At 40.2% G+C, this 27,369-nt stretch overlaps 3 protein-coding genes across 3 annotated transcripts; all 3 read right to left on the bottom strand.

Annotated features, from left to right (window-relative positions):
- Positions 1-1,916: 1,916 nt before the first annotated feature.
- On the bottom strand, positions 1,917-6,557 carry LOC131835252 (uncharacterized). Its single transcript, XM_059179612.1, has 2 exons — positions 6,466-6,557; positions 1,917-3,593 (listed from the first exon to the last, which is right to left on the bottom strand). The coding sequence occupies exon 2, from the start codon at positions 3,321-3,323 to the stop codon at positions 2,697-2,699; it is 627 nt and encodes a 208-aa protein (XP_059035595.1). The 5' UTR covers positions 3,324-3,593; positions 6,466-6,557; the 3' UTR covers positions 1,917-2,696.
- Positions 6,558-8,830: 2,273 nt separating this feature from the next.
- On the bottom strand, positions 8,831-10,735 carry LOC131836052 (importin subunit alpha-1-like). Its single transcript, XM_059181067.1, has one exon. The coding sequence runs from the start codon at positions 10,667-10,669 to the stop codon at positions 9,080-9,082; it is 1,590 nt and encodes a 529-aa protein (XP_059037050.1). The 5' UTR covers positions 10,670-10,735; the 3' UTR covers positions 8,831-9,079.
- A 9,151-nt stretch (positions 10,736-19,886) lies between these two features.
- Positions 19,887-26,270, bottom strand: LOC131837125 (olfactory receptor 4S2-like). Its single transcript, XM_059183384.1, has 2 exons — positions 26,237-26,270; positions 19,887-20,863 (listed from the first exon to the last, which is right to left on the bottom strand). Exons 1-2 carry the CDS (start codon positions 26,268-26,270, stop codon positions 19,887-19,889), a joined length of 1,011 nt encoding a protein of 336 aa, XP_059039367.1.
- Positions 26,271-27,369: the final 1,099 nt, after the last annotated feature.

Raw genomic sequence — 27,369 nt, 5'->3', positions numbered from 1 at the left:
AAGTAAAGATTAAATCCAGAAGGAGAAGAGAAATAATAAAGATCAGAGCACAAAAAAATGGAAGAGTATTCCATGCTCATGGACCAGAAGAATAAACATTGTCAAAAACTATACTGTCTAAGCATGATACGCTCTAGTTCCATCCATGTTGTCGCAAATGGCAAGATTTCATTTCTTTTGATGGCTGCATAGTATTCCATTGTGTATATATACGACATCTTCTTGATCCATTCATCTGTTGATGGACATCTAGGTTCTTTCCATAGTTTGGCTATTGAGGACATTGCTGCTATAAACATTCGAGTACACGTGCCCCTTTGGATCACTACGTTTGGTACGAGAAGAATAAATGAAAGAAGATGGGATTGGGAGGGAGACAAACCATAAGTGACTCTTAATCTCACAAAACAAACTGAGGGTTGCTGGGGGGAGGGGGTTTGGGAGAAGGGGGTGGTATTATGGACATTGGGGAGGGTATGTGCTTTGGTGAGTGCTGTGAAGTGTGTAAACCTGGTGATTCACAGACCTGTACCCCTGGGGATAAAAATATATGTTTATAAAAAATAAAAAAATTATATTAAAAAAAAAGAACTATACTGTCTAGAGCCCCCTGTGACTCTATACTTTCAATGCCATCCCAATAAAAATTCCACTGGTATTTTTCAAAGAACTGGAACAAGCAACCCTAATGTGGAACCAGAAGAGACCCCAAGTTGCTAAGGAAATGTTGAAAAAGAAAAAAAACAAAACTGGGGGCATCACATTGCCTGATTTCAAGCTTTACTATAAATCTATGATCACCAAGACAGCATGGTACTGGCACAAAAACAGACACATAAACCAATGTAACAAAGTAGAAACCCCAGATATGGACCCTCAACTCTGTGGTCAAATAATCTTTGACAAAGCAGGAAAATATATACAGTGAGAAAAAAAAGTCTATTCAATAAATGTTGCTGGGAAAATTGGGCAGCTATTTATAGAAGAATGAAACTCAGTCATTCTCTTATGCCATACACAAAAATAAACTCGAAATGGATAAAAGACCTCAATGTGAGGCATGAATCTATCAAAATCATACAGAGCAGAAATCAATGAAATAGAAACCAAAAGAAGAGTAGAACAGATCAATGAAACTAGTAGCTGGTTCTTTGAAAGAAAAAAAATTGAAAAAAAATGGAAACACTAATTCAAAAAGATATGTGAACCCTTATGTTTATTGCAGTATTATTTACAATAGCTAAGATATGGAAGAAACCCAAGTGTCCACTGACAGGTGAATAGAAAAAAAAAAAAAAGATGTGGCATATATCTACAACAGAATACTACTCAGTCATAAAATGTAATGAGATCTGGCCATTTGCAACAACATAGGTAGAGGTGGTGTATATTGTGTTGACTGGAATAAATCAGAGAAAGACAAATGCCATATTATTTTACCCACAGGTGCAATCTTAAAAAAAAAGAATAAGAAGAAGAAATCAGCAGAAATAGACCCATAAATACAGGGAAAAAACTGATGGTTGCTAGAGAGGAGGTGGTTGGGGGATTGGCAATATGGGTCAAGGGGAATGGGAGATACAGGCTTCTAGTTATGGAATGAATAAGTAACAGAGATAAAAGATAAAGCATAAAGAATACAGTCAATGGTATTGTAATAGTGTTGTAAGATCACAGATGATAGCTACACAAATGATAGCTACAGTGGTAAGTATAACATAATGTCTATCACAACGGTGGTATGGTTATCAAATCACAATGGTTTACACCTAAAATTAATGTTTTAATTAAAATTAATATTAATTTTAATTAAAATTTAATTTTAAAATTAAAATTAATCAAATCACAATGGTTTACACCTAAAATTAATTTAACATTGTATCGCCCTCGACCCGCAAGGACAACAAGAAGCCTGGTTTGGATGCATCTTCTCTCTCTTTATTTCCACAAGTCTACACACTTATATATGCTTACATGACCAATCAGCGAGCAGGGTACAGGAGGGAGCGAATCAGGCTGTGCACCTAAACGAACAACTTCGCTAGCAACGAATGCTGTTTACTTCCTCTTTGGGCATTCCGCTTAGTCTCACGAGGCAATCCTAACCTGGCAACTAGCCAGGCGCCATCTTTTAATGGAGGAGGCTGCCTTGGCCAGGGGCCTTCCTCCGACATCTCCCCCTTTTTTCTTTTATGGCAGGGATCGTGCCTGTCTTAGGTTGTCAGTGGTGGGGAATATTCTTACCCGTCATCAGACGGCAGATATCAATGATCTGCGTCCTGTCTTAGGTTGGTATATTTCCGCCACCAACCTTACCCGTCGTTGACTACCGATCCAGCATACTTAGCCACACTTGGGGGGATGTTAAAGCCTCGATGGCTAACAAGGCCTGCACCATGGCTTGCTGTTGCCTATGTTGCTGTCGCCTCCAAATTTGCAGTTTCCTTACTAGCAGAATCAAGCCCACTACAAGGATTATCATCAGACCAATTATGCTAGCCCATTGTTTCGTAAAGGTTAACACATCTTGCAATGTTTTGATTATCTCTGGGAGGGTTGCAAGCTCAACTCTGGTGTTATTTATCCTTGTGATGCCTAGTAGCAGGTGCTGAGTATAGTTTTGGAATTCTGCGGACTAATTCCCCCGCAAGTATTGGGAGAGCTGTCGGGAGACATTCTGTAAGTCACTCATATTATTATAGGCTATGGGAGTTACACAAATTGCCGGGAAGGGTGCTAATACATTCCAGTCTCAATAGGGCCCCCCGTATGTCCACTTTTTCTTGAACCAAATCCACTCTCCAGTTGACTATCAGGATTCCTGCTTGCAGATGTGCATTGATCTGAGTCTGTGTTTGAAGGGCAGCCACCGTTCCTTCTGCAAGGGTGTTCACAGCTTCCGCAGTGGGTATAGTTGCAGCAAGCGAGACTGCTGCTGCCATGGCAGCTGCTGTAGATATAGCCAATGCTGTCACAATGGCGGCTGTGATACCAAAATCTCTCTTCTTTCTGGATAGCACCACCGGTAACTTGTCCTCTGGAATGGAAACTGGGATAGGAACATGGGTAGGGATACGCATAATCACAGCCAGCTTGAAGGCCGTGACATTCCAGCACTGGGAAAGATAGCAATTCTTAGTGCAATTCAACGTATCATTCAGCTCGCTAGCATTTGTTCCGAGGAAAAGAAACGGTGGCCAGACGTATATGGGAGTGGGCTGATAAGTAATATTATTGGGACAAGACACATTAACTGTTGTCTCGAAGGTACTAGAGTCATTTTGTTTATAAGAACAGTTGAGGAATTTGCCACAATTTAACATGGACACTGCTGAGATATCAGTACATGCTCCTAGCAAGTTACAGACCTGCCATGCATCAAAGGGAGAGGAGGGAATATGAGAGAAGAGTTAGTCACTGGTAAAGGATATAGCCATGCTTTAACCACTGCTCACAGCTCTCTGGCTTGAGTCTGCCGCAGGAGGTGTAGCATCCCCAGAGTTATCATCAGCATCTTCAGCATCATGACTGGTGTTTGGAGGCAAGGCTGCACGCACCAGCCACTCTGGGATCCAAATTGGAGCCTCCTTTTCCTGTGGAAAAACACATACAGACCCCCTACTCCATACTAACACTGGATCTCGTCCATTCCACTTTCCTGTGAGGATATCCCTCCAAAGTACTACGGCTTAGGGGAAGCAGCAGCATCACTTGCATGTCTGTCTGCAGCTGATTTACCCGTTTTGTCCAACGTTAAAAAATTCAAAATAATGAGAATGGTGTTGAGCTTATCTTTAGGGGACCTGAAGGTGTCCCCTATTCCCCCTTTTTGTTTATAAAGCGCATTTTTTATTGTAAGATGCGCACACTCCACAACACCCTGTCCTTGTGGATTATAGGGTATTCCATGTATCAAGTGAATGTCAAGTTGTTGTAGGAAGGCTTTAAAGGGTTGTGAGGTGTAGGCTGGACCATTATCTGTCTTTAATTGGAGTGGCTTTCCCCATGCCACGAAAGCCTGTAGGCAATGGGTGATAACATCTCTGGATTTTTCCCCCGGTATGCACTGAGGCGAAAATTATTCCAGAGCAGGTATCTACAGAGACATGAACATATCTTAACTTTCCAAATTCTGAAACATGTGTGACATCCATTTGCCATATATGATTAGGTAACAACCCCTTAGGATTAACCCCCAAGGATGGTGCAGGTAGTAAGGTCATGCAATTTCTGCAGGAGACTACTATGTCCCGTGCCTGTGCTTTTGTTATGTTAAATTTGAGGCAAAGAGTTAAAGCATTCACATGGAACAGCTTATGATCATGTCTCGCCTGTTGCACCAGGTCCTCAATGGCAAAGACAAATTATCCTCTGGTTAAGGAGTCTGCTAACCGATTACCTTTTGTCAGGGGGCCTGGTAAGGTTGTATGAGCTCGTATGTGGCCAATATAAAATGGAGCCTTCCTATCCCAAACTAATGTTTGGATTTCTTGTAATGCCTCAGAGATAGTAGACCTGGCATTAATAAAACCCACATTTTCAATGATAGAGACAGCTTGCACCACATATCTACTATCTGATAAAAGGTTGAAGGGTTCTTGATGAAACATTTGAAATGCTTTTATCACTGTGAGCAGCTTGGTTTCTTGGGGAGAGGAGCTTTGAAATAGGAAGGTCCAACTCTCTTCTTTGGTAACTATAGCTCCTACAGGTGTCCTGGCTTCTTGCAGTAATAGCAAACTCCAGGAGTACCCCTATGTTTCTATTGTTGAGCTCCCTGTAATCCTTGTAAACCTTGAATGATAGCTGCAGCCATAACCTGCCCTTGAATAACATTGTCATTGATATCCCTGCAAACTTTAATATATGTACTCAAGTCTTTGCTTTTCCAAGGTCTGATGGCTTCTTTACACCATTATTAGCCTGCTCATAAGCCAGCTGTTTTATCAATGGCATGGCTGTCTCTACCTCCCAAATATTCGACCAGCTGTTTGCATCAGCCTCGCTACAAAATCAGCATATGCTTCATTTGGTCCTTGTATTACCTTAGACAGCTGACCCTGTAAATCCCCACTGCCCTGAATTGTCTTCCATGCTTTAGTGGCCGCCGCGGCTATTTGCAGATACACCGCAGGGTTGTATTGTATTTGGGCCTGCTTTCCCATATACGGTCCTATTCCCATTAACATTTCTAGGTCCCACTGAGGATTTCCAGCCGCTGCATTACGGCAGGCAGTGTCCTGTGAGTATTCTTGCCAGGCTGTTTTCCATACTAGATATTGCCCTCCTGACAAGGTTGCACGGGCTAGGTTACCCCAGTCTTCAGGGACTAAGTTCATTCCCGCTATGGTCTCCAACAAAGATACCGTAAAGGCTGCCTGAGGGCCATACTGCATGACTGCTTCCTTTAATTGCTTAACTAGTTTAAAATCAAGAGGCTGATGATACCGCTGGTTGTTTTGGTCCTCTAAAACCGGAAAGGCAGAGGCCAGGTCATGATCTCTCCAGCTCAAAACCCTGCCACTACCACATGTGGTGCAGCAGCTACAAGCTCCTTGGAACACCATAGGATTATACCGCGGAGGGCCACTAGGCGTCGCTGGTCGACAGTTTCAACTGTTCAAACTTGGAGTGCATTTTACAGTCTAACTCCTCCCCTGACATTTCTTCTTCCTCTTCACTAGAACTACCCCCCTCTGAGGCACGGGAAGACCGCTCCTCTTTCACTTCCTCCAATGCCTCTGCTCCCTCTTGTAGAGCTGATTCACATTTGGGTTTAGGCCCCACCAGGCATCCCCGGACTAAGGTCCGTATTGCCAGGGTCCTGGGTGGCAAAGGCATTTTATTGTCCTGCTTCTTCAAATCCTCCCCTAAGTGGTCCCATTGAGGTATGTTTAGCTAGATGAAGCATCTAGGAACCATGGAGCCGCCTTTTCCACTGTATTCAAAAAGGCCCGAGCAGTTTTTGCTTTTAGTGGAGTTCCATTGGCTTTCAGCAGGTCTTCTAAAGACCCTTCCAACCGCACTTTAGATACTTCAGATCCCATTATGAACACACAGACAACAGACGCGGACGTTAAAGACTCGCCGCTAAATTCCGGCTCTAAGGCCATCCCGCTTCTTATTGCGGACTTGCTAAATCCTGGCTCTAAGGCCGCCCCGCTTCTTATTGTGGACTTGTACAAGATTCCCACCACTTTGATCATGGCCCCTTCCCTGCTTACCCGCGGTTTCGATAAGAAAATCCCAGCTCTATGGCCGCCCCGCTTCTTGTTGCGGTCTTGTACAAGTTTCCCACCACCTTTGTCGTGGTTTTACCCTGCTTACCTGCGGACTTCTCCCTTGCAAGGTTTTTCTATTTTTACTCCCTGCTTTACCACGGAATTCCCACTTTTGAACGTGGCCTTTACTCCCCGCTTTACCGCGGAATTCCCACTTTTGAACGTGGCTAATGTCCCCGCTTACCTGTGGACCTTTACTCCCCACTTTCCTGCGGATTACCTTGCAAGATTCCTTTTTTTAGTTCCCGGGTTTCGGCGCCATTTATCACCCTCGGCGCAGTTCGGATGCATCTTCTTTCTATTTCCGCAAGTCTACACACTTATATACGCTTACATGACCAATCAGCAAGCAGGGTACAGGAGGGAGCGAATCAGGCTGTGCACCTAAATGAACAACTTCGCTAGCAACGAATGCTGTTTACTTCCTCTTTGGGCATTCCGCTTAGTCTCACGAGGCAATCCTAACCTGGCAACTAGCCAGGCGCCATCTTTTAATAGTGGAGGCCGCCCTGGCCAGGGGCCTGCCTCTGACAACATTCACGTCAATTGTATTTCAATTAACAAAAAAATAGAGGGGCACCTGGGTGGCTCAGTGGGTTAAAGCCTCTGCCTTTGGCTCAGGTCATGGTCCCAGGGTTCTGGGATCGAGCCCCTCATTGGGCTCTCTGCTCAGCAGGGAGCCTGCTTCCCTCTCTTTCTCTGCCTGCCTCTCTGCCTATTGGTGATCTCTGTCTGTCCAATAAATAAATTAAAAAAAAAAAAAAGGGAAACATAGAGGAAACTTCAATGCATATCACTAAGTGAAAGAAGTCAATCTGAAAATGCTACCTACTGTATGATTCCAACTATATGACATTCTAGAAAAGGAAAAACTATGGAGGCAGTATAAAGATCAATGCTTGCCAGGGCTTGAGCAGCAGGAGGTAGGGTGTGGATAGGGAAGGATGAAAAGCAGAGCAAAGACAATTTTTAGGGAAGTGAAACTACTCTATAATAATATAATGATGGATTCATGTCATTTTGCATTTGTCCAAATCTACAAAATATCCAACACCAAGGGTAAGCTATAATGTAAATTATGGATATTAGGTAATTATGATGTGTTGTAATAAATACACCACTCTGTTGGGGGACACTGAAAATGAGGGAAGCTATGCATGTGTGGGCACAGGAGGTATATGGGAAATCTTCGTATCTTTCCTTTAATTTTGCTGTAAACCTTAAGACTGCTTTAAGAAAATAAAGTCTGGAAAAAGAAAATCTCTCTCCTTTTGAGTTTCTTTATCTATTCTCTCTGCCAGTCCCCTAAGGTATCATGGTGTTAACAGCTCTACTGCTTCTAATCCCTGTTTATGGTACTGCCCCTCTGACTCGTCCATATCTGCAATTTTATAGACAGTCCCTCTGTGAATTTCTCTTTGTGAATTATCCTATTTGGAGTGTGTCATCAGTTTTCTCTTAGAGTCCTAAATGATACAGACAATTTTATATAAATGTGTCCTTACGCCCATCAACTTGGTCCATCCTATTGCCTTTGCCCTTATAACTAAGATGCTCCATCATCATAGATAATATAAATTCCCACTTCTGTTTCCTGAAGCCTCCCTTCCTGGAGCTTCTGTCCTTATGCTTTCATCTGTTTCTATCACTCCTATGACTGCTACACAGTTCTCATCTTAAAAGTTCTTTGGGCCACCCCTACATGGATTTCTTGAGCCTATCACTTCCTTATGTTGCTTCTGCTGGCACACATCCTACCCATACTTTCAAAGAAAGGGTACTTATAAAGTAAATTTTTCAAATCTTTGCATGGCTGAAAAGGTCTAATTCTACTTTCATACCTGACTGATGGTTTTGTTCTATCTAGAATTCTAGGCTGAAAATCAGATTCAGGCACTTTTCCACCATATTGAAGGGCCCAGTGTTGTTACTGATTATTCTAATGTCTTTTGAATTTTGAATACTTTCTGTGGCCTATACTTTTTCTATCTCTCTCAATAATTTTATAATCTTCTCAATCTCTAGCGTAGTCAAACTTCATAATAATGTACCTTAGTTATTGTTTTCTCATCACTAGGGTGGGTGCTCAGTACATCTTTTGAATCTTGAGACTTAAATCTTCCTGCTATGAGTCTTCCTTTCAGTGTTTCTTTTAAATTCTTCCCCTCTGTCCTCTCTGTTCTCCTGGGACAAATATGAGTTGAATGTTTACCTCTTGCTTAGATTTTTCAAAATTTTTTCATTTTTTTCATTTCTTTGATTTTTTAAAATTCTACTTCCATGGAGACTTCTTTGACTATTTCAACCCTCTATTGATTTGTCTTAATTTTATTTATCACTCTTTTTATTTTATTTAGCTCCCAAAAATAGTATTTTTATTCTTTAGTTTTTTAAAAGTATCATGTTCTTATTTCAGGATTGTAAATATTATCTCTCATCAATGTGAATATATCAGTGATTTTCAAAGTAAACTTTTTCTGTGTTATCCTGGATTTCACCAAATTCCTTTTGGCCTTCTTTTTTTTTTTTATTTTATTTTTTTTAAAGAAAAGGGTGGAATTTAATCTTTATTTACAGGACACTGCAAGAGAGGAGAGTCCACATGGAAATAAGAAACCCACTGGCAGGAGGAGCTTCATACAGTTTTTACAGTTTGGAACTGGTCAAGTAGAGTTTGGTTGTAAAAAGTGCTACAATAACAAAACACATTTAAAAAGAGTTCTTAGTAGATAAACAGTAAGACAAACTTCTACCAAACAAAGCACACCACAAACAACTTTCTGCGTCGGCTGTACAAGCTAAAAGTTAAAGGTCCCAGCAGTGCCATCCTGAACCTGGAACGTATAGCCTTCAGAGGTAGTTTCTGGCACAACATTCTGATCTTCCTCTTCCTCTACAGAGAAATACTTCTCAATCAAGTTTAATGAAGCTTTGTACACAGACTCATTTTCATGGTTTTGTAGAGCCTCGATTTTGTCCAAACCTCCACATTCTTCAATCATTATACTAAGTTTCTCGGTTTCACCTAGTTTCTCAGCAGCCTGAAAGATGTTGGAAATGGCATCCAGAATGACCAGAATAATTTTGGTATCCTTCGCAGTTAAGAGGTTCATCAATGGTTCTATTATGCCACAATGGACGAGGTATACAATCTGTTCAACTGTCCCACCACTTGTATAGTTGGTCACAGCCCAGACAGCTTCCTTTTGTGTCTTAAAGTCTGCCTTAGAGAGAACACCAACGAGGAACGGGACTAATCCATGATTCACAACTTGCTGTATCTGGTCCTGGCGGCCAGCTGTGATGTTTGACATTGTCCACGTGGCTTCCTTCTGAATATTAGTTTTGGGGTTTGTTAGCAGGCTGGGAAAGATAGCAAGCGCTCCTGCGTCTATTACAACCTGAGTCTGTTCATCTGTCCCAGTGACAATATTTCCTATGGCTCTTAGCGCAGGAGTCATAATGGGCAATTCAGTAGCTCCTAGAAGCTTCACAAGCTGCGGGACAACTCCTGTTTTCACGACCATTTCAATCCGTTCGTTTGGACCATCCGTCAGGTAGGAGATGGCCCAGCAGGTATCTGCCAAGACCTCTGGATCATCGTGATGCAGGAGACGAACTAAGGTAGGAAGAATCTGCTCAATGGCATCTAGCGGGGGTGCAGGGTTCTTGTTGCGACAAAGGTTTGAAAGTGTCCAAGTAAGGTTACGCAAGTAGCCACTTGCTAACGATGACATATCAGGAACTGCGAGGAGAGCCAGAAGCGGATCAACCGCACCGTACTTGATAACCAAGTCTCGAAAAACGGAACCATCCCCTGCGATGTTTCCTAGAGCCCACACAGCCTGTTCGCTGATGTGGGCGTGGGAAGATGCCAACAGGGAAATGAACGCTGGGATCGCGCCTCCATCGACCACAGCCTTGGTCTGTTCTGAGGTCCCAGAAGCAATGTTGGTGAGAGCCCAAGCGGATTCAAACTGAATGGGACTACAATCAGTTCTGCCCAAGAAGGACACAAACTTTGGAATCAAACCAGCCCGGATTATGTTGTCTATGGGGGGCTGCTTTTCCCGAGAAAGCAGTTTCCTAGCAGCTTGAGTAGCCTGGAGCTGGCTTTCCAAATTGTTGCTATTTATGCCCTTGACAATGTCATCAACTGACCAATTTACAGTGCCCTGGTTGTTGCGGTTTTCCTGCAGTGGAGAGGTAGCATCATCGGGAAACGAGCTTACGTTTCTCCTTTTCAGCATCTGGTTATCCTTCTTCGCTTTCCTCAGCTCCACATTAACTTCTATTCGACGCCGCCTCATTTCTGTACTGTCTTTCCCCTTGTTCTTGAATCTGTTAAGGCGGGCAGCTGGTGAATTAGCATTCTCGTTGGTGGACATGGTTATGAGACAAAGGGAGAAAGCTTCATGGCCGGCTCAGGCTTCCACGGGAGGCGGTCCGGGACGCGCAGGCTGCAGGTCAGCTGCCCTCAAAACGTCCACCACGAATCACCCCAAAGACTGTGTCCCTTTTGGCCTTCTTAAAGGTTCACATTTTACTTCAACATCTTTTGTGTGTTAAAGAATTTGGCACCAAAATTTTGACCAAAAGATCTGGATCAATAGAGTAGAGCTGAATAACCAGTAAGTTTCTGGTCAGACTTCCAGCAGAGAGAAAGCCATTCTATTTATGATCTCCAAAGGCAGAATGTGAAAGACTTTTTTCTAATCTAATTTCTTGATGCAAAGAGGTCGATATTCTGTTTGTGAAGTATATGCTGTGTGAGTCTCTGAGAGTGAAAAGAGAGGATGGGAGGATAAACCATCCCTTTCTCTTAATCTCCCTATTACTGAACCCTACCATCTTCTTTACCTGGTGTTCTGGCATCTCAGATATGTCAGAGATTCTGGAAGATAAATTTGTCTATTTACCATCAGTCTCCCCCTCAATTGCTACTTTTGTGTTAGCCTTCTCTATGTGGTCAAAGCAATTACCACACCTTTGTCCTCTTTTCCAAATATTTGTTGGAATCTTTTGTCTGAAGAATCTAACTTCTGTCCTGTTATCTTTGTAACTGTGAGTATAAACTTGTTTCCCCTTTGTGATGGTGGTTCTTGTTGCTGCTGTTCTCTTACTTAGATCTTAAAGGGGAAAGGGAAAACCAATGTAGCCCACAATTTTAAATATAGTTTCATTGTATCTATTATTTAAACAGGTATTAACAAAGAGGATAGAATGGTCATTTTTTGCAGAGGAAAATAATATGAAAAATATAAGGAAATGTAAGAAAATGTTGATGGTGATGATGTATAAAGCATAAGTGGAGAGAAACCATTTTAAAGAGTTTTCAGAAGTCTCACTCACCAACTGTTGTTGACATCATAGTATCCACCTCCATGAAAGGGACAGACAGGTAAATGTATTTCATTGGGGTCACCATAAATAATGTTAAGTCTCTGTTACTAAGAGAAAAAGGAACAATGGATACTGAACAGGCAGTTCTGTCATAAGTATCTACTGTGAATCCAGCACTGTGCCATATACAGGGAGTGGAAAAGAAGTAAAATACATTATTTATACCCTTAATAAGTTGTAGAAATTATATAAAAGCCACTAAGGGAACAAAAACCAGAAAGAGAATAACTGAAAGCATTTTATAAACTACATAGAGCTGTTCTTAAGGCACACAGAAAATATATGTTGGACAAAAATAATCAGGGCAGAATTTTTTAAAGATATGAGCCATGAAGCAAGATCTAAAAAGTTCTTGTTTTTAGAACAAGACTGGCTGGCTCAGTCAGTAGAGCATGTGACTCATGATCTTGGGATTGTGAGATTGAGCCCTAGGTTGGGTGAAGAGACCCTTTAAAAATAAAATCTTACGGTGCCTGGGTGGCTCAGTGGTTGAGTGTCAGACTCTTGGTTTCAGCTCAGGTATGATCTTAGGGTCATGAGATCAAGCCCACATCAGTCTCTGCACTCAGCCGGGAGTCTGCTTGAAGATTCTCTCCCTCTGCCCCACCTTCCATGTGCACATACATTGTCTCTCTCCCTAAAATAAGTAAAATAAACTTTAAGAAAAATAAAATATTAAAAAGTAAAAAAACAAAAAATAAAAGTTCCTCAGAATAAAATTGCCCTTTCTTAGGACTACCCAACTACTCTACCCAGCTGTTATTATATTTCTGTTTCTAAGAGAAATGGTCAGATTCCTCAAAAATATCTTTCTCCTATAACCTCATTCCAAATCCTTTAATTGTAGATTAAGAAAGCTTATTTGAATTGAAGTGGTCTATAGCAGTTAAATGAGATATTGAATTGGAGTTTTTACTCTCCTATTCTAAAAGTAAGAAAAAAGCTTGAGACAAGATGGCGGGGATGTAGGAGGAGGTGCCCATTCAACCTGCACCCTAAAGTGAGCTGATTACCTTCCAAAGATCTCCAATCACCCACGAAATCAGCCTGAAATCAGAATTATACACGTCTGGATTTCTACTGGAGCAGAAGACGCCAGTGGGCAGGTAAAGCGGAGTGGGAAAGTTGGACTGATATCAAAAGATAAATAAAAGGGGGAGGGAGCCACCAGAGGCGACCCATTGGAAAGTAATATCCCAATACGAGAGTGCCCTGCACCTGGGGACCAACATTAACTCGGGAGTCTGGTAGAAAGCACTCAAAAAGAGCAAAGGATCACGGGGGGAAATTGCGGAATCGGGGTGTTAGGGTCGGGGCTTAAGTCCCCAGACCCAGGACAGCCACCCCTGGCACAGAGCCAGAGAGAGTGCGGCAGAGAAACCAGGTCTCTCCCTGAACCACCAGCGCGTGCCTGAGAGTGCATGGCGCCCGGCTCCCGTGAGGGGCTGGGAGCCTCGCCAGCCAACAGAAGCACAGCCTTTTGGCAGTCCCCAGGCAAGTGCCCTGCTGTGCCATCAGAGTCCGAGTCATGCCCCGCGCCCTCCCCTGAGAGAGGTGCACACAAACGCCAGCCAGGTGCTCTCTGACCGGAAAGACCAGGCCTCCCAGCCTAGGCCAGCGGGAAAATCTCAGTGTGTGATCCCTGTTTGGAACTTCTTTGGCAGTCTGGAGCTGCCCAGAGAGCTGCCACTGCCATGGTTTTGGGTACAAGCAAAAAATCCTGAGTCCCCAGGGACCGCGACTGGGAACCTGCTCTGCCAGCAGCCAAGGGGGGATTTATATGGGCTCTGCAGTCAGACTGAGGCTTCTCTCTGAGAGGGAGGTCAGGGTGCAGTTTGCTTTCCTCTAAACCTACAAAAACCATCAAAAGCGGTCAAGGCAAGAGAGAAAAACAAAAGTGAACAAATATAAAAACCTCCAGAGAACAAAAGCCTGAAAAAAAACAGTTTCCTCAGAGCCCACCCCCTTGAGGGGGATGCCAGGACTTAGCTGAGAGAACGTCAGGGACTGAAAACCCACGTGGCAGGCCCCTCCCCCAGAAAACCAACCCGGAAAGGAAAAAAAAAAAGACGACAAGAGAACAACCACCACTACTTCATAGGACAATTTTTATTATTAATCCAATCCCACTATTCTGGCTCTTTTTTTTTATATAGTTAATTTTTTATTATTATATAGATAATTTTTTAACCTATTTACCGTCACAGTGAGATGTCCAGTACATCAAATTCCATAATAACCTTCTAACCTGAACTTTTTGAAACATACACCTGTGTTTTCCTTTTGCATTTCTATTTTTTAAATTTCTTTTTTTTTAATTTTAGTTTAGTTTATTCCTTTTTTAAATTTTATTTTCCAATATTCATATAGAGTTAAACTTCAAGGTAATCCCCTTTCCCCAATCAATGCCACCCCTATAGGTAAACCAATTCCTAATCCCCCCTTATCTTAGGGAAGTTGAGTCCTTTAACAAAGATATCAAGATACATCCAGGAAGAATCAAAACAACCTTCCTCACCCACACTGAGAATTTACAACCACTCTCCCATCTTTTTCTTCTACCAGTATTTCTGGTAGTTTTTGTGTTTGTGTTTGTCCTGATAGTATATAAATCTTACACTCAGGGTTCTTTTTGATGAGGTTCTTCATATATATATATATATTTTTTCTCTTGTCATATACTTTTATCAGTCTTTTTGTTTGTCTATGTCTGTTTGTATACTTCATAAATCTTACCCTGGGGCCCATTGGGGATAAACCTTCTCTTTTATCTTACCTTTCTTTCCTGTCTCTCTCCCTTTCTCTTTTTTTTCTTTTCCTTTTCTTTTTCCACTCATTTGGGTGGGGAACCCTGATTGCTGAGAAGCATTCCAGGGTGCACTTTGACTGCGCCACAGTCGACATACCCAGCTACACCCATTCAGCCATCTCTCACCAAAATGACTAGGAGGAGGAATGCCCAACAGAAGAAAAATACAGAGGATGGACCTTCTGCAACAGAGCTAACAGCTATCAACATAGACAATATGTGGGAAAGAGAATTCAGGCTAACAATTATCCAAGCAATAGCTAGGTTGGAGAAAGCCATGGGTGACCAAACAGAATTGATTAGGGCTGAACTGAAAATGACCAGAGATCATGTTTTCAATATTAGGGAAGAGCTGAAAGCTACCAAGGATGAGCTTCACAATGCTCTCAATGAGTTCCAATCTAATCTAAATTCTCTCAACGCTAGAGTAACTGAAACAGAAGATAGAATTAGTGATCTGGAGGACAAACAGATAGAGAGAAAGAATCAGGAGGAAGCCTGGAACAAACAGCTTAGAAGCCACGAAAACAAAATCAGGGAAATAAATGATGCCATGAAACGTTCCAATGTCAGAATTATTGGAATCCCTGAAGGGGAGGAGAAAGAAAGAAGTCTAGCAGATATAGTGGAACAACTTCTTCATGAAAATTTTCCAAATCTCGTGAATGAAACCAGCATTTATGTACTAGAGGCCGAAAGGTTTCCCAGCAAGATTACAGATTCTCGAAAGTCCTCAAGACACCTAATAGTAAGAATGAAGAATTATAATTGAAGGCAGAACCTCTTGAAAGCAGCTAGGACAAAGAAGATCCTTACGTACAGAGGCAAGCCCATCAAAATAACTTCAGACCTGTCTACAGAGACCTGGCAAGCCAGAAAGGGCTGGCAAGATATATTCAGGGCACTGAATGAGAAAAACATGCAGCCAAGAATACTTTATCCAGCAAGACTGACATTCAAAATGGTTGGAGAGATAAAGAGTTTCCAGGACCGGCATAGCTTAAAAGACTATGCAACCACCAAGCCGATACTGCAGGAAATATTAAGGGGGCTTCTTTAAAGGAGGAAAAAGTCCAAGAATAGCATTGAACAAAAATATAGAGACAATTTACAGAAAGAAAGACTTCAAAGGTAACACAATGTCAATAAAAACGTATCTATCAATAATCACCCTCAATGTGAATGGATTAAATGCGCCCATAAAACAGCACAGGGTTGCAGACTGGATAAAACAACAGGACCCATCCATATGTTGTCTACAAGAGACCCATTTTGAACCTAAAGATACACCCAGACTGAAAGTGAAGGTATGGCGAAGCATCTTTCATGCCAATGGGCCTCAAAAAAAGGCTGGGGTAGCAATTCTTATATCAGACAAATTATATTTTAAACGAAAGACTGTAGTCAGAGATCCAGAATGACACTACATCATTCTTAAAGGGACTATCCACCAAGATGATCTAACAATTGTAAATATCTATGCCCCCAATATGGGAGCAGCCAATTACATAAGAAAACTGTTAATCAAGATAAAGAGTCATACTGATATGAATACACTAATAGTAGGAGATCTTAACACACTTCTCTCAGAAATAGATCATCGAAGCAGAAAATCAATAAAGAAACAAGAGCATTGAATGACACATTGGAACAGATGGACCTTATAGATATATACAACCATTCCACCCTAAAACAACAGAATACACATTCTTCTCAAGTGCACATGGAACTTTCTCCAGAATAGGCCACAAATAAGTCACAAATCATGACTCAACCAATACAAAAAGACTGAGATTATTCCCTGCACATTCTCAGAACACAATGCTTTGAAACTGGAGCTCAATCACAAGGAAAAGTTCAGAAGGAACTCAAACATCTGGAAGTTAAAGACCACCTTGCTTAAGAATGCTTGGATCAACCAGGAGATCAAGGAAGAACTGAAACAATTCATGGAAACCAATGACAATGAAGACACTTTGGTCCCAAACCTATGGGATACAGCAAAGGCAGTCCTAAGGGGAAAATACATAGCTATCCAAGCCTCCCTCAAAAAAATTGAAAAATCCAGAACACAGCAGCTGTCTCTACACTATAAAGAACTGGAGAATCAACAACAAATCAAACCAACTCCACACATAAGAAGGGAAATCATCAAGATTAGAGCTGAGATCGATGAGGTAAAAACCAGAGATGCAGTAGAACATATCAATGAAACTAGAAGCTGGTTTTTTGAAAGAATCAATAAGATCAATAAACCATTGGAGACACTAATCCAAAATAAAAGAGAGAAAGCTCAAATACATGAAATTATGAATGAAAAGGGAGAGATCACAACTAACACCAAGGAAGTAGAAACAATCATCAGAAGTTATTATCAACAGTTATATGCCAATAAGCTAAGCAACCTAGATGAAATGGATGCATTCCTGGAAAACTGTAAACTCCCAAAATTAAATCAAGAAGAAATTGACAACCTGAATAGACCAATATCTAGTAATGAGATTGAAGCGGTGATCAAAAACCTCCCAAAAAACAAGAGCCAAGGACCTGATGGATTCCCCGGAGAATTATACCAAACTTTCAAAGAAGAAATAACACCTATTCTCCTGAAGCTGTTTCAAAGAAGAAAACTTCCTGACTCTTTCTATGAAGCCAGCATTACCCTGATCCCCAAACCAGACAAAGACCCTCCCAAAAAGGAGAATTTAAGACCAATATCACTGATGAATATGGATGCTAAGATTCTCAGCAAGATCCTAGCAAACAGGATCCAACAGCACATTAAAAAGATTATCCACCATGACCAGGTGGGATTCATCCCTGGGCTACAAGGATGGTTCAACATTGGCAAATCAATCAGTGTGATAGAACAAATTAAAAAGAGAAAAGAATCACATGGTCCTCTCAATTGATGCAGGAAAAGCATTTGACAAAATCCAGCATCCGTTTCTGATTAAAATGTTTCAAAGTATAAGGATAGAGGGAACATTCCTGAACTTCATCAAATCTATCTATGAAAGACCCACAGCAAATATCATCCTCAATGTGAAAAAGCTTGCAGCCTTCCCATTGAGATCAGAAACAAGACAAGGGTGACCACTCTCACCACTCTTGTTCAAAATAGTTTTAGAAGTCCTAGCAACAGCAATCAGACAACAAAGGGAAATAAAAGGTATCCAAATTGGTAATGAAGAAGTCAAACTCTCTCTCTTTGCAGATGATATGATTCTTTATATGGAAAACCCAAAAGACTCCACCCCCAAACTACTAGAACTCATACAGCAATTCAGCAACGTGGCAGGATACAAAGTCAATGTGCAGAAATCAGTGGCTTTCTTATACACTAACAATGAAAATACAGAAAGGGAATTTAGAGAATCGATTCAATTTACTATAGCACCAAGAACCATAAGATACCTGGGAATAACCTAACCAAAGAGGGAAAGGATCTGTTCTCAAGGAACTACAGAACACTCATGAAAGAAATTGAAGAAGACAAAAAAGATGGAAGACCATTCCATGCTCTTGGATTGGAAGAATAAACATTGTTAAAATGTCTATACTTCCTAGAGCAATCTATACTTTTAATGCTATTCTGATCAACATTCCACCGGTATTCTTCAAAGAGCTTGAGCAAATAATCCTAAAATTTGTATGGAATCAGAAGAGACCCTGAATCGCTAAGGAAATGCTGAAAAACAAAAATAAAACTGGGGGCATCACGTTACCTGATTTCAAGCTTAACTACAAAGCTGTGATCACCAAGACAGCACGGTACTGGTATAAAAACAGACACATAGACCAGTGGAACAGAGTAGACAGCCCAGATATGGATCCTCAATTCTATGGTCAAATAATCTTCGACAAAACAGGAAAAAATATACAGTGGAAAAAAGACAGTCTCTTCAATAAATGGTGCTGGGAAAACTGGACCGCTATATGTAGAAGAATAAAACTCAACCATTCTCTTACACCGTACACAAAGATAAACTCAAAATGGATAAAAGACCTCAACATGAGACAGGAATCCATCAAAATCCTAGAGGAGAACATAGGCAGCAATCCCTTCGATATCGGCCACAGCAACTTCTTTCAAGGTATGTCTCCAAAGGAAAAGGAAACAAAAGCAAAGATGAACTTTTGAGACTTCATCAAAATCAAAAGCTTCTGCACAGCAAAGGAAACATTCAAAAAAACAAAGAGGCAACTCACGGAATGGGAGAAGATATTTGCAAATGACAGTACAGACAAAAGGTTGATATCCAGGATCTATAAAGAACTCCACAAACTCAACACACACAAAACAGACAATCATATCAAAAAATGGGCAGAAGATATGGACAGACACTTCTCCAATAAAGACATACAAATGACTATCAGACACATGAAAAAATGTTCATCATCACTAGCCATCAGGGAGACTCAAATTAAAACTACATTGAGATATCACCTTACACCAGATAGAATGGCCAAAATTAGCAAGACAGGAAACAACATGTGTTGGAGAGGATGTGGAGAAAGGGGAACTCTCTTAAACTGTTGGTGGGAATGCAAGTTGGTGCAGCCTCTTTGGAGAACAGTGTGGAGATTCCTCAAGAAATTAAAAATAGAGCTTCCCTATGACCCAATTGCACTCATTGGGATTTACTCCGAAGATACAGATGTAGTTAAAAGAAGGGCCATCTGTACCCCAATGTTTATAGCAGCAATGGCCACGGTCGCCGAACTGTGGAAAGAAACAAGATGCCCTTCAACGGATGAATGGATAAGGAAGATGTGGTCCATATACACTATGGAGTATTATGCCTCCATCAGAAAGGATGAATACCCTACTTTTGTAGCAACATGGACAGGACTGGAAGAGATTATGCTGATTGAAATAAGTCAAGCAGAGAGAGTCAATTATCATATGGTTTCACTTATTTGTGGAACATAACAAAAAGCATGGAGGACATGGGGAGTTACAGAGAAGGGGGTTGGGGTAAAGTGGAAGGGGAGGTGAATCATGAGAGACTATGGACACTGAAAAACAATCTGAGTGGTTTGAAGTGGCAGGGGGGTGGGAGGTCGGGGTAGCAGGTGGTGGGTATTATAGAGGGCACAGATTGCATGGAGCACTGGGTGTGGTGAAAAAATAATGATACTGTTATGCTGAAAATAAATAAATGAAAAAAAGGAAAAAAAATAAAAGTAAGAAAAGATAAACCTTAACAATATGGAAAAGTCTAAGTTTAGCCCACCTAAAGACAGAAAAAGAAAATAGTCTCAAACTTTTGACTGCTCAATGAAAGCTACAAGATAGTTGAATTTTAGAGCCTATTCCTTAAAATCATTAATAAATTACAGACCGTTTAAGGTATCAGCTAATTTTCCAATTCTGCCATTCTGATAAGCTAGCCCTTCTGTTTTTCCTTCAAGGAGATCTTGCGGCTCCAAATCCGTTTCATGGCATTCTTTACATCCTCATTCCTCAGAGTGTAGATGAGTGGGTTTAACATTGGGGTGATGGTAGTATAAAACACAGACACAGCTTTATCCAGTGGGAAAGTAGTGGATGGACGCAGATAAATAAAGATACAAGGGACAAAGAAGAAAGTCACTACAGTGAAATGAGACCCACAGGTAGATAGAGCCTTGCGCCGGCTCTCTGAAGACCGCTTGCGAAGACTAAATAGAATAACAATGTAGGAGGCCAGAAGAATGAGGAAACACCCCAGAGAGATGAGACCACTGTTGGCAATCACCAACATATTTACCAGGGTTGTATCAGCACAGGCAAGTTTTAGGACTGGGTGGACATCACAAAAGTAGTGGTCAATAACCCGATTATTGCAGAAAGGTAGCTGAAAGGTCAGGAAGGTCTGAACAAATGAATGACCCAGGGCTCCCAACCAGGACAGTGATGCCAGCACAATACAAACATTGGCACTCATGATGGTAGTATAACGGAGAGGTTGGCAAATGGCAGCATAGCGGTCAAAAGCCATAACGGTCAAGACAAAAATCTCAGCACAACCAAAAAAGTGGAAGGTAAACATCTGAGTTACACAGCCCCAGTAGGAAATGGTCTTTTTCTCAGAAATAAAGTCTGCAATCATCTTAGGTGCTGTGGCTGAGGAATAGGCAATGTCCACGAATGACAGGTTACTGAGAAAGAAATACATGGGTGTATGGAGCCGACGATCAGAAAAGACCGTAAGCAGAATGAGTAGATTTCCCACCATGATCACAGTGTAGAAGAGGAGGAATAAGGCAAAGAACATCAGTTGCAATCCAGGATCTTGGGAAAGTCCTAGGAATATAAACTCAGTGACATTGTTAGCCACTTCCGTGGGGACCCAAGTGATACTGGTTTGGTGGCTCTGGTTCCCTGCAAAAATAAATAAATATCATAAACCACTGTAAGCATGGTAAAGTCCAACAGGAAGAGTCTTATGAAAATATTTGAGTGAGGCTAGATAGTAGGTGAAATTCTTCATATTTCTTGAACATAGTTAATGGGTATTTTCTTCACCATCAATTTTCTTACCACATTATTGACTCACCTTGTTACTTAAGCCTATAGTTCCTTTCTCCCAAATATAGTTCCTTTCTCCCTCTAGAAAACATGAGGGTTTTTCATTTGTTTTTAATGTTGTTCCATAATCCATATTCTTGTCTTTCTCTCTCTGTCTCTCTCTCTCTCTCTCTCTCTCATTTTTCCAGAAATTCTCTTTGGGTTGGAAAATTTTAAATTCATAATCAAATGGATAAGTTAATTTCAGAGGGTTATAATAAATGTAAGAAGTCAGATGCTGAGATGTGATGTCAAATTTTTTAGGTGAATCTTTTTTTAATATAATGTACACAGATCAGCCTTAGAAGAATAACATTCTATTTTATCAAGTGAGAAAGATTGTTTTAATTTCTAAATTAAGTTATAAATTTCAGTACAATTAAAAATTAAGTCATTTTAGTGATGAAAAACAACAGATACAAGCGCCTCCTGCTCACCAATAACCCATACTTGCAAGTCAAATTGAGGGAGTTTGAGTCCTCAACCTTGGTCTGCATATGAAAATTTCATTTTGTTTGCCAGTAAGGAGTATCTGAGTGGTCAAGCTATACAGAAAAATACTTTTCCCTGTGTTTCTCTAAAGAGTTGAAAAGTTTAAAACTTATTGAGATTCAGTTCTTTTACCTTGAACAAGCCCTCTCTGTGTAATTATAGGTAAGCATCAGGAATAAGATTTCCAATACAGATAATGCTATAAATGATAATTAAAGAAGTGCCTAATACCATATATGTATATGGTATTATATAAAGTATACAACAGTATAAAGTATATATGGGGATCCTGAAGGCATACGGAACCAAATGTTGGGTAAAAATTGTCAGGGAAGAATTCCTGAAAGAGATAAATCATGAGACAAGATCTAAAGAAGCTCCTCAGGATAAAAATGGCTTTTCTGAAGCACTGCAAATTGCTAGATATATTCCATATTTGTTAGGAACATCTCTTTACTGCCTGGATAGTGGAAGCTGAGTAATTTAAGACTGAGCATCCTTACCTTATTGGATTAGCATCCTTATTAGATTACTTTAAGTAAATCAATTTATTCTTTCTGAATCTCAGTTTTCACATTTATAAAAGATGGGTGATATAGTCATTTTACTCCATGAAGCGATATAGATAGATGATAGATAGATAGATATAGATAGATATAGTCATTTTACTCCATGAAATAGAATGAGATCATTTGTGTAAATTTCTTTTTGTATTTGTGAGGTGGCTTGCTTTGTAATTTGAATCTATGAAGTGTGATCTTTCTAGTTAGTAGAAATTTTAATTTGATCTATTCATCTATTATATAAAAATTATATAGGCAATATATAGATTGTCTATAGACAATAGAAATAAAAGATATTGAAATTCATCCATGATTATATTCCTGAGATAATAAACTATAATATAAATCCATTTCCTTTGAAGACATATTCTTAACAGCAGTAATACTGTTAGTAAACTTTTACTAAGCACTTTACTATCTGCAGGACTGTGTGCTAAACTATTAGGATATGTCCCCTCATTCTATACTCACAGCAACATTGTAATTTCTATCTCCATTTTAAAGAGCACCAAATTTTTAAGACTTTAGGTAAATCATCCAGTATAACAGTCAGTGAAGAGACTGGTATTTGAATGGAGCCATCATTAATTCCAAAACCCACGTAATACATACCCTTAAATAAATGAAAAAGGGGTAGAAAGATAAGTAAACAGATTATAATGATAGATGATAAATAGATGATAGATGATGGAAAAGTAGATGGATAAACTTCTCATGAAAAATAATTTCATTAAAAATAATCAAATGCTCTCTTATGTTGCAAAGTACTTTGATTAGAGAATGTATTCCATGAAAATGTTTGAACATTCTGGGGCAGCTGGGTCACTCAGTTGGTTAATCGACTGCCTTTGGCTCAAGTCATGCTCTCAGGGTCCTGGGATTGAGTCCTGCACTGGGGTCCCTACGCAGCAGGGAGCTTGCTTCTCCCTCTGCCTCTGTCTTTCTCCCTGCTTGTGCTCTTTCTCTGTCAAATAAATAAATAAAATCTTTTTTAAAAAGATGGCTCAGTGGGTTGAGCCGCTGCCTTCGGCTCAGGTCATGATCTCAGAGTCCTGGGATCGAGTCCCGCATCGGGCTCTCTGCTCAGCAGAGAGCCTGCTTCCCTCTCTCTCTCTGCCTGCCTCTCCATCTACTTGTGATTTCTCTCTGTCAAATAAATAGATAAAATCTTTTTAAAAAAATCTTTGAACATTCTGACACTGTATCAGCAAAGCTAAATTGTGCTCAGTCATAACTAATTGACAGAATCGTAAGGGTTGAAAAAACATTTAGGTAATAATAGAAAACACTTATATTACATTTACTACGTTCCAAGCATTGTTCTAAGTGGTAGTAATTCACTTAATTCTCATAACATTCATACAGTGTAGCCTATCGTCATCATCCCCACTTTAGAAATGAGGAAACTGAAGCATGGAGAAAGTGCATAACTTGCCCAGGGTCACAGAGAAAGGTAATTGGCAGAGTTGGTATCTGAACCTAGGCAATGGAACTCCAAAATTTATGTTCTTAATGAATTTGCACATTGCTGAGGCTGTGGGCATCAAAGTCAGTATATCTTCTCTCTCATTTGAAAGTCTTAAACTTTCTGTAATAGTCAAGGCACCATTTCTGCTACTCATGATTTTTTTCTGAAAAGCTATATACAGTTCTTATAGGCAGAGACCACAGTTGCTACTGGCAAGATCATCACAACATTGGTTCTGTGCCCAACTTAGCTTAAACTTACAATGAGAATGCAATGAGTGATGTGATTCTGGTCATTAATCTTGACACTATTTCAGTGACTTTGGTGGCAACCAAATAGATGAGACCCACATGTAAGCAATCACCATTCCAGAGGAGAGTCAGGGGCACCTCTCCAAAGAAGGTCTTCACTGAGTGGAATTTTGAAAGAGTTAACTGATGATGAATAGGACTGCAAGGTGAGGACACAGAAAAGAAGACAGGGCAGAAAGGATGTTCTAGGTCTGGTGGATTAGGATATAGGAATAAAAAAGGTATAAATCATCATGGCATCCCCTCTGAGAAATGCCAACAGGTTTGATACAATTCATCACAGAATCCATGAAGGAAAGTGTCAGGAAGTAAGGCTAAAAAGGAAGAGGAGATCAGGTCATGATCTTGTGGGTTAAGTTTGAGGAGTTGGAATTTGTCAGGAATGATTTTGGGAATCAAAAAGAACGATGACTGCTGCAGCAGGAGGGCAGTGGGAATGGGAGGTAGTAGAGAGTAGTTGCTATGAAGAAGCCTGAAACCCAGCTTTCCTAGATTCAAATTCAAGCTCCCCTATTAGCTCACACTATGACTTCAGGGAAGTTAATTAACTTCCCTTTACCTCAGTTTTCTCAAGGGTTAAAAGTGGATAAGAATAGTATACACCACATAAGTGCTGTATGGGTTAGATCTGTATCACGTATGAAGCACTTATATACATGGCATGCTGTAAGTGAATATTTAATTACCTCTACCCATCTTAGTGATGAGAAAACATGCTGAATACAAAGAGGGAGAAAGTCTGGATTGGAGTCATTTTAGGACATTAAACTCCTTACTATATTCACCTCCTAATTCCCATTTATACGTATTTGCATGTGCTCTGTGTTTAGAAATGGTCTCTACTGCTGACACTCACCCTCTCAAATATTTTCTGTGTCAGGAATAGTATCAGAATACAGTCCATATTCTTTTGTTTAATCAATTAATTAGCATATAGTATATTATTAGTTTCAGAGGTGCAGTTAAGTAATTCATCAATTGTATATAAAACACAGTGTTCATTACAAGTGCCCTCCTTAATGTCCATCACACCCACGTAAATTATTTAAATTTAAGCCCACCTAAATTATTTCAAATCAAACAAATAACAAGACTGCAGTTCCCTGAAATCCTCTGGGGAAAAGATTTAGTCTTTAATTTCTTTTTTTTTTTTTTTACTATTTTAATTTTTTATTTTTTCAGCGTAACAGTATTCATTATTTTTGCACCACACCCAGTGCTCCATGAAATCCGTGCCCTCTCCAATACCCAACACCTGGATCCCCCAACCTCCCAATCCCCCGCCCCTTCAAAACCCTCAGACTGTTTTTCAGAGTCCATAGTCTCTCATGGTTCACCCCCCCTTCCAATTTCCCTCAACTCCCTTCTCCTCTCCATCTCCCCTTGTCCTCTATGCTATCTGTTCTGCTCCACTTCTGTGAGTGATCTACAAGGAAAAGAGATCAAAAACTCTGGATCTCCTTCCTAACATAAAGTTCCCTCCCACAGCAAGCCCTTTGTGCAATAGTGTCCTTGACTTCAATATCCCTCATAGAGACATTATGATGACACATGTACATGTTTTCATGTCTCTGGTCACTTAACATCATTTTATTACCTGTCAATCCTTTGAGCTTTTACCTATAAAACATTTAAAGTCCCAATATATCCTGTTCTCCTAACTGTCCACAACTGAGGAAGTAACTTACTAAGTACCTGTGGAACTGAGAAATAGGGAACAATAATCTGAATAAGTAAACTCTTTAAAAAAATCTGCACATGTGTAAATGTAACACAATGTAGACTTTTCAAGGTAACATCTATATCATCTTCTACATTTCACACAGCACCAATATTTATTTATCCTTTCAACTGATAAATATTCATGGAGCACTTTCTCTGTGTCTGGTATTCTGCTGTGAATATAACAAGACAAATAAAACCTAATACCTGACATAAAATCTTTCATTTTAGAGTAGTGCCTTTAAAAGGCCTTCTCAAATCATCTTAGACTGGACCATAACTTATGTAAAATCCTATACTTATATAGATGAAAAATAACTTTAGTGATCCCTTGACTTTATTTTATTCATCTAACCATTGGTGAAAGCAGTGAAGTGCAGGGAGGAAACAATTATCTAGGCTGCACTGTTAGTGTCAAACTAGAACTAAATTCCAATTGAAATTATATTGATACACTTTAAATTATAGTAAACCGTTTCCTAAATTACTGAATATAACTATTAGAACAGATGTTGCAAGTGGGTGAAGAACTTAAAGATTCCTTTTTATCCTGAATATAATTTGAAACAATGAAAACTGCCCTTGCTTCTTCCCCTGGTTATTAACTTATCATTACAAATGGGAAACTTACGCTGGGTATCTTCTTGAGTCTGGTCCCACAACATGGATTTGGACAATCTGAGATCTTCTTGGATCAATAAAACTTTCTGAGATGGAAAAGAGATCTGTACCTAGATATTCATGCTAAAAGATTGAAATCTGTATACAAATGCTTCTCTCAGGTGTGTGTCGAATTTTACAAAAGGATTATACCTACAGCCTGAGAAGGGATCTTATGTTATTGATCCTCTCCCTCTTTCTCTCTCCTCTCAGAAGATTTAATGAACTTATAGCTATGCCATGGCTTCTGAACTGGACTGTAAGACTTTATTTCTATATTCCTGGATGCTAAGAGAGAGAGTCTGCCAGCAGTCTTTATGTATCACCACAGTCCTGAGGGAATGGCTAGACAGGTGATTAGGTAGCATTGGAAAGTATTGTTAGGCAGAGAAAATACGAGTATAATTACCACTAAGGAACACCTTGTAAAACTATATTGAAGGCTAATTTGTAAATTACTAGTTAAAAATATGCAGGCCATCTTTACAGCTTTGCACAATTCATGCAAAGTTGGTGCAAGGGAAGGTGGATGATGCTCAGTATCACAATATTGCACCACCAGCCCAAGTATAGTAGTTTATAAAACTATTAAACTGTTTTCAGTTAAAATCATTTTAAAATTTGCTAAAGTTCAGATGGTAGGGGAGGCAAGATAGTGAAAGGGAGGAGACCTCATTTCATCTGGTCCCTTGAATTTAGCTAGATAATTATCAAATCAGACTGAACACCCATGAATTCAATCTGAGATGTAAGAAAAGAATATCTGGAATCGTTTTTGCAAGATAGGAGGTATGGAGAAATGAATCTGAGGGAATATATCAGCTCAGTGGTAGGGAGAAAGGCCTCAGTAAGCCAGCGACCATAAAGTGATAAGGCACCAGAGAGGGCAAAATCAGAACCATTAGAAATGTGCTTTAGTGAGAGACTTCCCTGCCTGAAAGGTGCTCAGGTGGTGAAACAGGAAATAGGGTAGATTTCTAGGTGGGACACTGTGGTCTCAGGATCCCCAGAGTCACAGAAAAGACAGGGGTTCCTGAACTAATAAAGTTCCCAACATTGGAACAGGGAAACTGGGTATGGTCAGTGAGATCAGGACAGGGCTCT

Source organism: Mustela lutreola, chromosome 7 (assembly GCF_030435805.1).
Source record: "Mustela lutreola isolate mMusLut2 chromosome 7, mMusLut2.pri, whole genome shotgun sequence".
Lineage (NCBI taxonomy): Eukaryota > Metazoa > Chordata > Mammalia > Carnivora > Mustelidae > Mustela > Mustela lutreola.
Note: the sequence above shows the minus strand (reverse complement) of the source record. Positions and strands in the feature narration are given on the sequence as shown.